At 52.2% G+C, this 14,779-nt stretch overlaps 2 protein-coding genes across 3 annotated transcripts; one reads left to right on the top strand and one right to left on the bottom strand.

The window, feature by feature from the left end:
• The first annotated feature begins 1,097 nt into the window (after positions 1-1,097).
• Positions 1,098-9,166, top strand: LOC148828933 (E3 ubiquitin-protein ligase TRIM16-like). The gene is made up of 6 exons (XM_088922777.1): positions 1,098-1,746; positions 2,915-3,010; positions 3,561-3,794; positions 3,946-4,102; positions 4,605-4,661; positions 6,734-9,166. Exons 1-6 carry the CDS (start codon positions 1,153-1,155, stop codon positions 7,309-7,311), a joined length of 1,716 nt encoding a protein of 571 aa, XP_088778903.1. The 5' UTR covers positions 1,098-1,152; the 3' UTR covers positions 7,312-9,166.
• Positions 8,593-13,787, bottom strand: LOC148828932 (endonuclease domain-containing 1 protein-like). 2 transcript variants are annotated; one of them, XM_088922780.1, is made up of 3 exons: positions 13,703-13,787; positions 9,238-9,549; positions 8,593-9,129 (listed from the first exon to the last, which is right to left on the bottom strand). In XM_088922780.1, the coding sequence occupies exons 2-3, from the start codon at positions 9,526-9,528 to the stop codon at positions 8,593-8,595; spliced, it is 828 nt and encodes a 275-aa protein (XP_088778906.1). In that variant the 5' UTR covers positions 9,529-9,549; positions 13,703-13,787. The 2 variants fall into 2 exon arrangements, with proteins under 2 accessions (XP_088778906.1, XP_088778907.1); XM_088922781.1 differs by lacking the exon at positions 13,703-13,787 and adding an exon at positions 12,989-13,062.
• Positions 13,788-14,779: the final 992 nt, after the last annotated feature.

Raw genomic sequence — 14,779 nt, 5'->3', positions numbered from 1 at the left:
CTACACCTACCCACCTCTGCTCCCAGTTCTTATATCCTGTCAAAAGGGTCCCATGATTTCTAACTGTGCCATCTGATTGCCGTGTGGCATCATGGGATCTGTAGTTTTTCATGATTTCTTATTGTACTCTGTCCAACTGCTGTGTGGAATCGTGGGATTTGTAGTTTTCTCCACCCCTATTCTCCTAAAGTTGTCTATCGACCTTCTATGACCTCTCCCCTGAGCTTCCTGCAATGAACACGAAAAAGATTTCAATTTAAATTTTATTTTTATACATTACCTAATCAAACTGTAATTATTGCCGATTGTTAATTCTCTTATTCTGCTGCGTGATTTCAAAGTGCCCAGTGATGAAGCTGAGAGCTTGGGAAGGTACGTCCTGTAGGTGGCGCTGCAGAGCTGCAGTCCTGGCGCAGGCTGGGGTCACCCACCTCTGCGGGCAGCGGTCTGACAGACAGCTAGCCCCTGGCTGACACTCCGCAGCAGGAACTGCGCGGCTCCAATAAGTCACACCAACACACTGTGTCGGCCTGCGTTTGTATTTAAGAGAAAAAATGAGATCATTCCACTGTGGTCCAGCTGAGAAGTCAAGTTAGTGCAACATGAATTCATCCGGATGATTTCTCTTCTAATAATGTTGTTACATTGGCACAGGATGTTAAGTAAATGTTTGAACTGTACTGAGCACGAGGGAGAGAGACACGCATCTAAACAGATGAGTTTTGGGGACACCCCCCATCGCCCCGATATGCCCTTGCCTCCCCAGTGCCGTGCTCTCCATTGACACACACGTCCGGTCAGATTCAATGTTCCCATTCAGGACAGGAGGAATACCCTACAGCCGGACACGCCCCTGTGGTTGAAAACAATCCAGCGTCTCAGAGATTTCAATCCAGGTGGCAGAACTCCGGAGGAGCAGGGAGCAAGGGATTGCTGGCAAGACCTTGTGATAAAAACCCTGTCCCGCTCTGCCTCTCTCTCGCGATCCAGCTGGGACTCCTCTCGCATTCCGCTCCACGTTTTCCAAGCAGCTCCTGAACTCTGTCCAAAACTCCCACTTCCTGAAGCTCTGGGCTGCTCCAGGAAGTTACACACAGGCACATATTTTCTTTCAAACCGCCTCCCAGTCGCTCTCCGGCTCTGGGCAGTAAAATGGCAGAAGCTAATGTCTCAGTGGCTCAGGACCAGTTCAGCTGCTCCGTGTGTCTGGATACTCTGAAGGATCCAGTGTCTCTTCCCTGTGGACACAGTTACTGTATGGGCTGTATTAAGAGTCACTGGGATCAGGATGATCGGACTGGAGTCTACAGCTGCCCCCAGTGCAGACAGACCTTCACCCCAAGGCCTGTTCTGGGCAGAAACACCCTGCTGGCTGAAGTGGTGGAGAAACTGAGGAAGAGAGGCTCCAGTACTCCTCTTCCTCCTCCTGCTCACAGTCCTGCTGGCCCCGGAGATGTGCTGTGTGATTTCTGCTCCAGGAGGAAGATGAGAGCTGTGAAGTCCTGTCTGGTGTGTCTGGCCTCTTATTGTCAGACTCACCTCCAGCCTCACTATGAAGCTCCTGCCTTCAAGAAGCACAGACTGACCTCTGTCAGCAGACACCTGCAGGAGATCTGTCCAGATCATCAGAAACTGCGCGAGGTTTACTGCCGGACGGACCAGACCTGCGTCTGTCTGCTGTGCTCAGACAAAGACCACAGAAGCCACGACACCGTGTCCACTGAGACTGAAAGAGCTGAGAAACAGGTGAGGACTTGAAGCGTTTGTTAGAACAAGGTGTTCAGTAGGATCCATTTGTTTTCCAGCCTTGTGGAAACCTGCTGCTTTTTACATTGTGCCTTAAGGCACCGGATCATTACTGTAGATTCCTTCTCCTTTCTCTAAAATCTAAAATTAATTGGGAAAACTGAAGTGTGACACTTTGTGAGAGGCTCAGTTGTAGACATTTAGGCAAAAGGCACCCAGATTTGTTCAGCAGCCTGGAGAAAGGCAGTCCTGGGATGCAGAAGCCGAAATGATGTCTGTAGCATTCCTAGAATTGGGAAGGCTTTCGGATTGAGAGGATAAAAGCTCCAGCTGCTGGGTTTCGCGTGAGAATCGATCGATTTTCCTGTAGAAATCAGTTCTTTGTGTTTTTTCTTGAAGCCCTCCTCCTTCACACCTGAGACACTTTTCTCTCTCAGGGAAACCAGCATGGCGTCTGGTCTGTCTTCTCTCCTCTCACCCCGTCTCTCCAGCCGGTTCCCGATTCTCCATCTCCCTCAGCTCCTCACTGGATCCCTGTCTCTCTTTCCTCCTGGCTCCGGCAGGCTCGTTATCTCTCTTCATTAAAGAAGTGCCGTCTTAAGAGCTCTCTCTCCGGGGCGATCAGGCATAGCAGTGACACCCTGACGAAGCAGTGGGGTCACACGGAGCAGCGCCTCTGTGTGCGGCTCGTTGTCAAAGCCTCCACGCACGGCTGCACTGCGTTTGTGTACCTGATTCACAACCCTGGAGCACAAGACCCAGGCACACGAGTGGAAACTTGAACTAAGAGCAGGAGGCACTTCCACACCCCCACCACTCTCTGTGTAAAGAACGAGCTGCCCGGCCATGTTGCCTGAAGCCGATACCCTGGCTTCTCTCCAGACACAGCTGGGTGAGCTCCTCCAGTCAAGACAGGAGGCACTACTGTACACAGAGGGGGGGTGGGGGTGTGGAACAAGCTGCCCAGCCATGTTGTTTTTCAAGAAGAGGCTGGATGAGAAACTCAGATCAATTAGCTGCTAAAGCCAGACGGGTAGTCTGCCTGTCTGCCTAAACGGCCTCCACTCCTTTGTCCCCTCAGTAATGTTCTTGCGTAGATCTGACATGTGTAAGTTGTACAGAGAGAACCCACAGCAGATACATCCTGAGTGTCTGTGTTTCTCCACAGAAGCAGCTGGGGGCGACACAGAGACAAACCCAGCAGAGACTCCAGGAGAGAGAGAAGGAGCTGCAGGAGCTGAGACAGGCTGTGGACTCACTCAGAGTGGGTATTGACCAGAGGAGTGGACACACTGACACACATTCCCACAGCTGGACACTGGACACACCAGTACCCTGAGAAAATACCACACACAGTAGAATGTAGTTCAAGCAGGTAGCTGCGTCAGCATGCGTAGGCTGCAAAGGAACAAGTAAGGGTTTATTCCCTGCGGAAAAGAGAGGAAAGGAAACAGGTTTCGGCTGTGGAGTCTTCTTCAGGCGTGAAGAAGCAGTAGAATGAGGTTTGAGTGTCTCCTCACTCAGAATCACAGAGGGGGCGGGCTGGCACGATGAATTACAAAGAAGAGAATCAGTTATTTATTGTTATTGATCGCAAAGCCGTTTGTATACCAACAGCAGGTAGAGCAGCGATCAGGCTTGACTGAGACGTCCCCCGACGCAGTACCGACCTGACCCAGAGGACTGACCCGACAAACTGACCCGTCCCGTCTGAGCCTCTGCGAATCTAGAGACGCTGCTGTCAGAACCTCGAATCAGGCAGTTCGTCTCAGCGTCTCAGTGCCTTGGTACCGATGGCCCATGTCCTCCCTCAGAGCTCGGCGCGGAGGGCAGTGGAGGACAGCGAGCGGGTCTTTAACGAGCTGGTCCGCTCGGTCCTGAGGCTCGGCTCCCAGGTGAAGGAGCAGATCGAGGCCGGCGAGAGGGAGGCGGTGGGTCAGACCGAGCGCCATGTCGAGGAGCTGGAGCAGGAGATCGCCGAGCTGAGGAGGAGAGACGCTGAGCTGAGCCAGCTCTCACACACAGAGGATCACATCCATTTCCTCCAGGTAACAGCACTGCTCTGGGACTCTCTGCAGTCCAGAAGGGAGTCTCTCACACAGTTCTCCAATGGAGCTGCTCCTGGCTTCTCCCCAGGAATGTGTGCTGGAGCCCAGTGTGTTTGACTGGAAACTCCTCTCTCTCTCGCTCTCGCTGCAGACGTTCCAGGCCCTCTCCTCTCTCTGGCCCGGAGTCTCCAGGAAGGCACCCGTGAGCGCGGAGAGCACGTTTGGGGCGGTCCGGCGCCTGGTTTCGGAGCTGAAGGAGCTCACCGAGGACCTCTGCAGGCAGAGGCTCGTCAGGATCGCAGACGCAGGTGGGCGGAGGGCCTCTCCTTTCGTCTGGTGCTTTAATGGGGTTCATAACGAACGTTCAGGAGTCGAGTTCAACTAGCCACAGCTGTCAGTAATCTGCAATCACTCCTGACTTTTCCTCACCAGAAACACTGTACTTCCTGTACGTGATTCCTCCTCTCCCTCACACACGTCTCCTGCCCCTCTGCCCCTCTGCCCCTCCACAGGGGGTCCCAGCCTGCTCCCCTCTGGCCAGGAGGTCAGCTCTCAGCCAGGCTGCTGCTGCCCGACTTACTCTGACTGAAACACTCGATAATCCTGTCAAGACGCCGAGTTCTGGGTCAGACTCAGCTACCCCGGCCTGCAGGAGCACAGGCTGTACAAGACAGACCCTCACCCACCCTTCCTCACCGCCCAGCTCTGGGCCCAGCAGTGCCACACTCCCCCACCAGGGGGCAGCATTTCTCTCTGTGCCCCGAGTCCACCCTCTAATGAGATCCCTTTCCTCTCTCTCTCCCGGTGAAGTTAAGATCCCCCAGCCGAAGCCTCCAGCACCCCCAGGGAGAGAGGAGTTCCTGAAACGTGAGTCCTGCTTCACAGAGCAGCACCGTTAGAGACGCACAGCACACCGAGGGCACACTGACAGCACCGTTAGAGACGCACAGCACACCGAGGGCACACTGACAGCACCGTTAGAGACACACAGCACACCGAGGGCACCGTTAGAGACGCACAGCACACCGAGGGCACACTGACAGCACCGTTAGAGACACACAGCACACCGAGGGCACACTGACAGCACCGTTAGAGACACACAGCACACCGAGAGCACCGTTAGAGACACACAGCACACCGAGGGCACACTGACAGCACCGTTAGAGACGCACAGCACACCGAGAGCACCGTTAGAGAGACGCAGCACACCGAGGGCACACTGACAGCACCGTTAGAGACACACAGCACACCGAGGGCACACTGACAGCACCGTTAGAGACGCACAGCACACCGAGGGCACCGTTAGAGACGCACAGCACACCGAGGGCACCGTTAGAGACGCACAGCACACCGAGGGCACACTGACAGCACAGTTAGAGACGCACAGCACACCGAGGGCACCGTTAGAGACGCACAGCACACCGAGGGCACACTGACAGCACAGCTCGAGACACACAGCACACCGAGGGCACACTGACAGCACAGCTCGAGACACACAGCACACCGAGGGCACCGTTAGAGACGCACAGCACACCGAGGGCACACTGACAGCACCGTTAGAGACACACAGCACACCGAGGGCACCGTTAGAGACGCACAGCACACCGAGGGCACACTGACAGCACAGCTCGAGACGCACAGCACAGCGAGGGCACCGTTAGAGACGCACAGCACAGCGAGGGCACACTGACAGCACAGTTAGAGACACACAGCACACCGAGGGCACCGTTAGAGACGCACAGCACAGGGTGGCACTGTTACAACCCCAAGTGTCTAGGGGTAAAGGGGTATAACATTTAGGATAATTTTTGGATGCAGGTGTGCTCTGGTGAGAGACTAGGAGGCGTGAGAACGAGGGTTGGTGCAAAAAGTGATGGTTTTAAGGTGAATGAGTGACTGGTGTGAAATAGGACACAATAACACACAGTAGGGAACTAGAGTGGTGCCACAGAAAAGAAAATCACACACAAAATGGAGCTGGCCAGGACAGTGAGGGAAAGCTGACCTGACTACAGAAGAAAACCTGAAACACTCGGTCTTCAGCGTCTTCAACACCCTAGCTCACCTCCACTGACTCCCCAAAACCACACAAGACAAACGGCACTCACCCCTACTGAACTAGTGTGACCGACACAAGAATCAACTACGTGTGTGTGGAATGTACCCAACAACCTGAACTAACCCTCTACACAGAAGGGCACAGCAGAACACAGACGCTGATACAATACGACTGGGCAAGGGAATTGCTAAATAAGGATAAACAAACAAAAGGACAAAGAGACAAACAGAAATTAACAAAACAACAAAGCCAAAGCGATACAAAAACACACACAAACCAACAGCAAAGCGAAGCCAAGCAGGACCCAAGTCAAACAAAAGGGCTCTTCCTTCTGAAAGCCTCCATCTTATATAGTGAATAAGATGCACTCTGATTGGCTGAGAAGCTGATTGAAGATGATGTCACACAGAAACAACAGTGTGATGGTGGGCCAATGGGGGAGGGAGAACAATCAAAGTCAGCAGTGTGGAACATCACAACAAACACACACAGACCACACACTGGGACGTAACAGGCACAGTTAGAGGAGCTTCGGTGGACAGTTACTTTCAGACCACATGATGATAAAAAAACACCTGAATGGGCTGTGTGTTCCTGTGTGTTTGTGTTGGGGGTGGACTTATGTTTGTCTCTGTCTGTTCCATCAATCAGAAACCCCAGTGTGTATCTTACTGGGCTGTGGGGCCGGGACTCTAGTGGAGATCTGCTCAGGGATTGGTCTGTTCTGCCTGTCTGTCCTCTGACTGTCCTCTTCTCTCCAATCAGAAACCCCAGTGTGTATCTTACTGGGCTGTGGGGGGCGGGACCCCAGTGGAGATCTGCTCAGGGATTGGTCTCCTCTGCCTGTCTGTCCTCTGACCGTCCTCTTCTCTCCAATCAGATGCCTGTCAGCTCACACTGGACCCCAACACAGCGCACAGACACCTCTGTCTGTCTGAGGGGAACAGGAGGGTGACCTGGAGCAGGGAGCCCCAGCAGTACCCCGATCACCCCGAGAGATTCGACCACTGGCAGCAGGTGCTGTGCAGAGAGGGGCTGTCTGGGACTCGCTGTTACTGGGAGGTGGAGTGGAGTGGGGGGTGTGTGGCTATCGGAGTCATGTATAGGGGAATCAGCAGGAAGGGACGGAATGTTCCCAGCCATCTCGGACACAACGACCAGTCCTGGAGTCTGTGCTGCTCCGGGTCCAGCTGCTCCTTCTGGCACAATAAGGAGAAAACTGCAGTAGCTGCCCCTCCCTCCTCCAGGATAGGGGTGTATGTGGACCACAGGGCCGGAACTCTGTCGTTTTACAGCGTCTCCACGGCCCTGAGCTTTTATCAACGACTGTGGTCCCTGTACAGCGCCCCTGAAACCATGTCCCTCCTCCACAGAGTCCAGACCACGTTCTCAGAGCCCCTGTATGCTGGCTTCATGGTGGGGTCAGACTGTTCCCTCTCCCTGCCACAGCTGGGGTAGAGGTGGGCCCCTCTGTCGTGTGTGAACACCAGGCCGCTGAGCTCTCCGGACTCCGGAATCAGGGGACACGACAGCTACTCTCGTTCACACGCAGCTCGCGGCCCGACGTTGTCTTCCGTTGAAACCAATGGAATTATTTTCGTCCTTTTCGACCACTTCAGAAAGCATTTCTTTGGCCGTGAAACCAGTTTGCAAAGGTTTTATTGTTAATAATGACCCTGGTGCTAGTGGGAGAGGGATCCGACTGGTTCGGCAGAGCTCAGTCCAGTCCAGTCCAGTCCAGTCCAGTTGAACCTGGAGATCTGACTGGGTCAGCAGAGCCCAGTCCAGTCGAGTCCAGTCCACTCCAGAGAGTGTGCAGGAGGGACACTGCTGAACCTGGAGATCTGACTGGGTCAGCAGAGCTCATAGTAGACACAGGCTGCTAAGACCTGTCTGAACCAAGCTGAGCTACTTCAGGAGCTCCAGTGGAAAGTAGTTTATGTGCTAAACTGGAGGGAACTTAAAGACCAAATATAAATACATTCAAATAAATGCAGATACTCTCCTTTAAGGTAGTAATAGAATAATATTAATCACATATAACACACATAGCTAATCAGAATGGTTCCACTGACTCAGGAAAATGGTCCTGTGAAGCGTTTCTCAACCTGCCTTGTGTCTGTGGCTTGGCATGGCCCTGGACTGGAAGACGCTGTTGAAAATGGATGAATGATGAGCGCTACCGTGGAATCGATAATGAATCGTGAATGAATACTGGGGTCAGCAGAAGGTCTCCTCCTCCTCGTCTCCCTGCGGTCCTGCTGCTGGCTGACACTGCCCTGACACACGGACTGCAGCCCCGGGGTGACTTGTCCTGGTGGGACGAGTCCGAGGAAATGACCAGTCTCACACCAGCAGCCTGTGATGCAACTTCAGCTTTATTTAGCGACAGGCGAGGAAGGAGTACAGCACAGGTACCGTGAAGACAACAGGTCTCTGACAGCAGGGACACTGAACACCACCAGGAGAGAGAGACCAGGGGCACAGCAGTGCAGTCCGCCTCTCGGCTCCCCAGCTGCTGGGCTCTTGCACTGCACGGGCCTGATGGGGCAGGAAAGCTGGCTCGTATATTAGACCTGTGGACTTAATTCGATTTCAGCGCCACACCGGTCTGAGCTCTGCCAGCGTGAAATCTATCAGCCTGCTGAGAGCACCGGGGGGTGTGGGGGGGTTTGGGATCCGGCTCCCTCTGGTGGAGGAAGGGAAGATGGCGCTTTGCTGGGCATGCTGTGTTCCTGATTAATTTCTGGGGCACTCAGGATGGAAAAGTGTGACCCCCACTTTATAGATCTTTTTGAGTGTGTTCTCCAGCTCACCCACAGTGGTAACTTTGGTTTCATTTTCATCATTGGTTGCAATGGCTGCCCAGGACCTCAGCTTATTCTTATTGAGCTGACAGCAGGCAGCTGCCCAGATGTGGCTGGGCACAGTGACCCGGTCATTGCCCACTTTTTGGTTGCCAGGGACGGCGCCAACAAGGGCGTAAGTTACTGTGCACCCCTGACTCTTGTCTCTCATGGTTCGGTTCTCGTAGTTGTTCCACGTGCCCTGGTTCAGCTGCCTGAACTGAGGCACGATGTTGGTGAGGGTGAAGGTGGCAGTCTTGGAATCGCAATCATCGTGGTGCAGACTTGGGTTCAGATGCCCTCGGTCATATCTGCTGCTGTTTGTTGTGTAATCATCAGAAACTGCCTGGCTCTCTTTAAGCTTCTTTCTATCAATACTGGTCAGTATTTCATCTTGCATGTCTTTAAAACTCTTCTTGTTCTCCGCCAACTGTAAAATGAATAAAAAAGCAGTTTGTTTAGTTGAATGGATGAAATGATGTGTCCTGGGCACAGTCAGAAGACTGTATAATACCGTTGTTGCGAAACAGATTTGTACCTGGGGCTCTATAAACCAGTCTGCTCTCTCACACACTCCAGCCTGTGGCCTGTAGAGATACGCAGAGTAAACCGGAATCCTTTTCTGTCTGTCGTACAGCGTGGCAAAGTGGTATCTGTTATTGTACCGCTGGCAGATGCGGGCTGCGTGGTGAGGCATGCCAACACGGGCCTCCTGACCTTTGAAGAAGAACTGCGAGCAGGGCTTGTTCTTGAAGGTGCCTTTCAGAACCTCAGCCTGCGCCAGGAGAAGGAGGCACAGGCCAGCCTGCAGGAGTGGGAGCAGCAGCATGGCTAATGAGTGAAGTTTTCACTGGAGAAGAGAGGACAGAGCGGGAATTCAGTCCAGAGCAGACAGGGGGTGATGTACAACGTAATCACATTCTGTATTCTGTCACCCAGCTGTAGCGCAGTGTTAGTGTCCATTCTGTCACTCAGCTGTAGCGCAGTGTTAGTGTCCATTCTGTCACTCAGCTGTAGTGCAGTGTTAGTGTTCTTTCTGTCACACAGCTGTAGTGCAGTGTCAGTGTTCATTCTGTCACACACCTGTAGTGCAGTGTCCATTCCGTCACCCAGCTGTAGTGCAGTGTCAGTGTTCATTCTGTCACACAGCTGTAGTGCAGTGCCAGTGTTCATTCTGTCACCCAGCTGTAGAGCAGTGTCAGTGTCATGGTCCATTCTGTCACACTGCTTTAGTGCAGGGCTAGTGTCAGTTTCTATTCTGTAACACAGCTGTAGTGAAGTGTCAATGTCCATTCTGTCACTCAGCTGTAGTGCAGTGTCAGTGTCCATTCTGTCACTCAGCTGTAGTGCAGTGTCAGTGTCCATTCTGTCACACAGCTGTAGTGCAGGGCTAGTGTCAGTGTCTATTCTGTAACACAGCTGTAGTGAAGTGTCAATGTCCATTCTGTCACTCAGCTGTAGTGCAGTGTCAGTGTCCATTCTGTCACTCAGCTGTAGTGCAGTGTCAGTGTCCATTCTGTCACACAGCTGTAGTGCAGGGCTAGTGTCAGTGTCTATTCTGTAACACAGCTGTAGTGAAGTGTCAATGTCCATTCTGTCACTCAGCTGTAGTGCAGTGTCAGTGTCCATTCTGTCAAACACCTGTAGTGCAGTGTCAGTGTCCATTCCATCACCCAGTTGAAGTGCAGTGTCAGTGTTCATTCTGTCACACAGCTGTAGAGCAGTGTCAGTGTCCATTCTGTCACACGGCTTTAGTGCAGTGTCAGTGTCCATTCTGTCACTCAGCTGTAGTGCAGTGCTAGTGTCAGTGTCTGTTCTGTCACCCAGCTGTAGTGCAGTGTTAATGTTCATTCTGTCACACGCCTGTAATGCAGTGTCAGTGTCCATTCTGTCACTCAGCTGTAGTGCAGTGTCAGTGTTCATTCTGTCACACACCTGTAGTGCAGTGCTAGTGTCAGTGTCCATCCTGTCACTCAACTGTAGTGCAGTGCTAGTGTCAGTGTCCATTCTGTCACCCAGCTGTAGTGCAGTGTTAGTGTCCATTCCGTCACCCAGCTGTAGTGCAGTGTCAGTGTTCATTCTGTCACACACCTGTAATGCAGTGTCAGTGTCCATTCTGTAACACAGCTGTAGTGCAGTGTCAGTGTCCATTCTGTCACTCAGGTGTAGTGCAGTGTCAGTGTCCATTCTGTCACCCAGCTGTAGTGCAGTGTTAGTGTCAGTGTCCATTCTGTCACCCAGCTGTAGTGCAGTGTTAGTGTTCATTCTGTCAAACGGCTGTAGTGCAGTGTTAGTGTCAGTGTCCATTCTGTCACCCAGCTGTAGTGCAGTGTCAGTGTCCATTCTGTCACTCAGCTGTAGTGCAGTGTCAGTGTCCATTCTGTCACTCAGCTGTAGTGCAGTGTTAGTGTTCATTCTGTCACACGGCTTTAGTGCAGTGTCAGTGTCAGTGTCCATTCTGTCACCCAGCTGTAGTGCAGTGTCAGTGTCCATTCTGTCACTCAGCTGTAGTGCAGTGTTAGTGTTCATTCTGTCACACAGCTTTAGTGCGGTGTCAGTGTCCATTCTGTCACTCAGCTGTAGTGCAGTGTCAGTGTCCATTCTGTCACTCAGCTTTAGTGCGGTGTCAGTGTCCATTCTGTCACTCAGCTGTAGTGCAGTGTCAGTGTCCATTCTGTAACACAGCTGTAGTGCAGTGTCAGTGTCCATTCTGTCACTCAGGTGTAGTGCAGTGTCAGTGTCCATTCTGTCACCCAGCTGTAGTGCAGTGTTAGTGTCAGTGTCCATTCTGTCACCCAGCTGTAGTGCAGTGTTAGTGTTCATTCTGTCAAACGGCTGTAGTGCAGTGTTAGTGTCAGTGTCCATTCTGTCACCCAGCTGTAGTGCAGTGTCAGTGTCCATTCTGTCACTCAGCTGTAGTGCAGTGTCAGTGTCCATTCTGTCACTCAGCTGTAGTGCAGTGTTAGTGTTCATTCTGTCACACGGCTTTAGTGCAGTGTCAGTGTCAGTGTTCATTCTGTCACCCAGCTGTAGTGCAGTGTCAGTGTCCATTCTGTCACTCAGCTGTAGTGCAGTGTCAGTGTCCATTCTGTCACTCAGCTGTAGTGCAGTGTCAGTGTTCATTCTGTCACACAGCTTTAGTGCGGTGTCAGTGTCCATTCTGTCACTCAGCTGTAGTGCAGTGTCAGTGTCCATTCTGTCACTCAGCTGTAGTGCAGTGTTAGTATCCATTCTGTCACCCAGCTGTAGTGCAGTGTTAGTGTCAGTGTCCATTCTGTCACCCAGCTGTAGTGCAGTGTTAGTGTTCATTCTGTCACACGGCTGTAGTGCAGTGTTAGTGTCAGTGTCCATTCTGTCACCCAGCTGTAGTGCAGTGTTAGTGTTCATTCTGTCACTCAGCTGTAGTGCAGTGTTAGTGTTCATTCTGTCACACAGCTTTAGTGCAGTGTCAGTGTCCATTCTGTCACTCAGCTGTAGTGCAGTGTCAGTGTCCATTCTGTCACTCAGCTGTAGTGCAGTGTCAGTGTCCATTCTGTCACTCAGCTGTAGTGCAGTGTTATTGTCCATTCCGTCACCCAGCTGTAGTGCAGTGTCAGTGTTCATTCTGTCACACACCTCTAATGCAGTGTCAGTGTCCATTCTGTCACTCAGCTGTAGTGCAGTGTCAGTGTCCATTCTGTCACCCAGCTGTAGTGCAGTGTTAGTGTCAGTGTCCATTCTGTCACTCAGCTGTAGTGCAGTGTCAGTGTCCATTCTGTCACTCAGCTGTAGTGCAGTGTCAGTGTCCATTCTGTCACCCTGCTGTAGTGCAGTGTTAGTGTCAGTGTCCATTCTGTCACTCAGCTGTAGTGCAGTGTCAGTGTCCATTCTGTCACTCAGCTGTAGCGCAGTGTTAGTGTCCATTCTGTCATCCAGCTGTAGTACAGTGTCAGTGTCCATTCTGTCACTCAGCTGTAGTGCAGTGTTAGTGTTCATTCTGTCACTCAGCTGTAGTGCAGTGTCAGTGTCCATTCTGTCACCCAGCTGTAGTGCAGTGTCAGTGTCCATTCTGTCACTCAGCTGTAGTGCAGTGTCAGTGTTCATTCTGTCACACGGCTTTAGTGCAGTGTTAGTGTCAGTGTCTATTCTGTCACTCAGCCATAGTGCTGTGTTTTTCAGAGCTGTAGTTTATAGTTATAGTGTTAGCACTTAATAATACTGGGCTCTGTGTGAAATAATTGCTGGTATATGTCAGTATGGCTACAAATCTTTGTAACTATATAACAATAAGAACTGAAAAATGAAAATACCTGTAATTAGTTTGCTTCTCCTGAGGTTAGTAAGAGAAGGAGTAACCAGTTTCAAACAACAAGACCTGAAACTGAAACAAACCAAACTGCTATGGAATACACTGAGACTACAGAGAATAAAAAGGTGTAAAAACTTTAGCCGCTCGGCTGTTCTCACCCAGCACTTCATTGTTTTGTGTGCTGATCTTTTGAAGACTGTCTCCTGCTCTTCTGAAGACTGTCCCACCAGTACATACAGCAGGATGTCCATGTTACGAGCACAGCCAGACCCAATTGTCCCGAATTATTCAATCTGCATTCCACACCCTTCCCTTTCCTATTCAAACCCTCAGCTCGCTCCAAACCAGCGCTTTCCGCCTCCTGAGCTCTCAGTACCAATGACCTTCTCTCGGACCTCGCCTATCGGACCCCTACCCGACTGGTGCCTGTCGACCACTCCTTCGTCTCACCCTTCTCGGATTGGTAGCCTAGCTCTCCTCTCGGGACTCGACTACGCCTGGATGACCTGGATCGACTGCTCCCCTGCCTGGCCCTTCTCGGACTCGTTCACCTCGGGCCTCATCAGAGACCTGCACAGGGTTCGTAAACCTCATCGGAAGAGTCCAGTGTCTCACTCTCACTGCTGGAGTGACTCTCTGTCTCTCTCTCGGCTGTGGTGCTGGTGGGGTGCTCTGTGCAGCACGCGGACACTCGCAGAGACGGGACGCTCCCTACCTGCAGCTCCTCCGGGATCCGTCTGAGTCTCCTCTTCCCAGCAGGGAGCTGTCTGTTAGCAGGGGCTCAACAGAGGCTGTTAAATAGCCCCCCGGCAGGAAACCCCCACCTCAGCACTGGCCACTTACCTGGGCTTCTGCTCTCTTTCTTCCGGTGACATTAAAGTGGTTTAATGGGTTACTTCGTCTTACTTCCTGTGACATGTCTGCTGACATTTAGTGGGTTAATGGTTGCAAGAACAACAGAGAACGGTCGCTGTACAGACAAATCCTGCAAGGGATGGAGCACGAGGTTTCCTGAGGGGGTTCTGAGCTCCGCAGGAACTCTGTGGGTGGGGGGGTGGAACAAGCCGCCGAACCCTGTTGTTGAAGCCAATATTCTGCCTTCTCACCAGACACAGCTGGATGAGCTCCTCCAGTCAGGACAGGAGGCACTACTGTACACAGAGAGTGCTGGGGGTATGGAACAAGCTGCCCAGCCCTGTTGTTGAACCCAATATTCTGGCTTCTCACCAGACACAGCTGGATGAGCTCCTCCAGTCAGGACAGGAGGCACTACTGTACAAAGAGGGGGGTGGGGGTGTCGAACATGCTGCCCAGCCCTGTTGTTGAAGCTGGTACCCTGTTTTCTGACGGCATGAGGGAGGACGCAGCACCGCTGAGGGACATCGACACAGCTGCAGGGTCTTCGTCTGAAGGGCTGGGAGGACAGGAGGGACAGTCTCAGGAGGGGGACAGACAAGGGGCTCCTCGTCACTTTCTAAGCTACCTCTCTGAGATGACTTCCAGGCGACCTCTTTGAATGAAGCTTAGTGTGTTTGTGGTTGGAAAGTACTGAGCACCAGCGCGCTCCTCTTACTCGCTTACAGGCAGCTAGCAAAACACACTGATGCCTGGTCTTGATTTAGCACACGTGTGAATAGAACAAGACAAACCTGTGTTTACTTTTTTCCATGACTTCACAGCTGCATCACACACTCAGGTGCCCAGCGGTGTGAAACAGCTGGTCTGACTCTGGCCTGGGGTCCTACTCCTCACCAGGCTTGAGGGAGTTTGAAACAGACTCCTGCTGCTGCAC

This window comes from Atractosteus spatula, chromosome 8 (assembly GCF_055471065.1).
Source record: "Atractosteus spatula isolate fAtrSpa1 chromosome 8, fAtrSpa1.hap1, whole genome shotgun sequence".
Classification (NCBI taxonomy): domain Eukaryota; kingdom Metazoa; phylum Chordata; class Actinopteri; order Semionotiformes; family Lepisosteidae; genus Atractosteus; species Atractosteus spatula.
This window is presented reverse-complemented; position numbering and strand designations above follow the sequence as displayed.

Bases quoted from the DNA above. Each gene is read 5' to 3' on its own strand.
- LOC148828933 (XM_088922777.1), top strand. From the start codon at position 1,153: ATGGCAGAAGCTAATGTCTCAGTGGCTCAGGACCAGTTCAGCTGCTCC. The intron at 3,011-3,560 runs GTGGGTATTGAC...GTCCTCCCTCAG, and splicing joins AGGCTGTGGACTCACTCAGA to AGCTCGGCGCGGAGGGCAGT. The intron at 4,103-4,604 runs GTGGGCGGAGGG...CTCCCGGTGAAG, and splicing joins CGTCAGGATCGCAGACGCAG to TTAAGATCCCCCAGCCGAAG.
- LOC148828932 (XM_088922780.1), bottom strand. From the start codon at position 9,528: ATGCTGCTGCTCCCACTCCTGCAGGCTGGCCTGTGCCTCCTTCTCCTG. The intron at 9,130-9,237 runs GTACAAATCTGT...TTCATTTTACAG, and splicing joins ACTGGTTTATAGAGCCCCAG to TTGGCGGAGAACAAGAAGAG.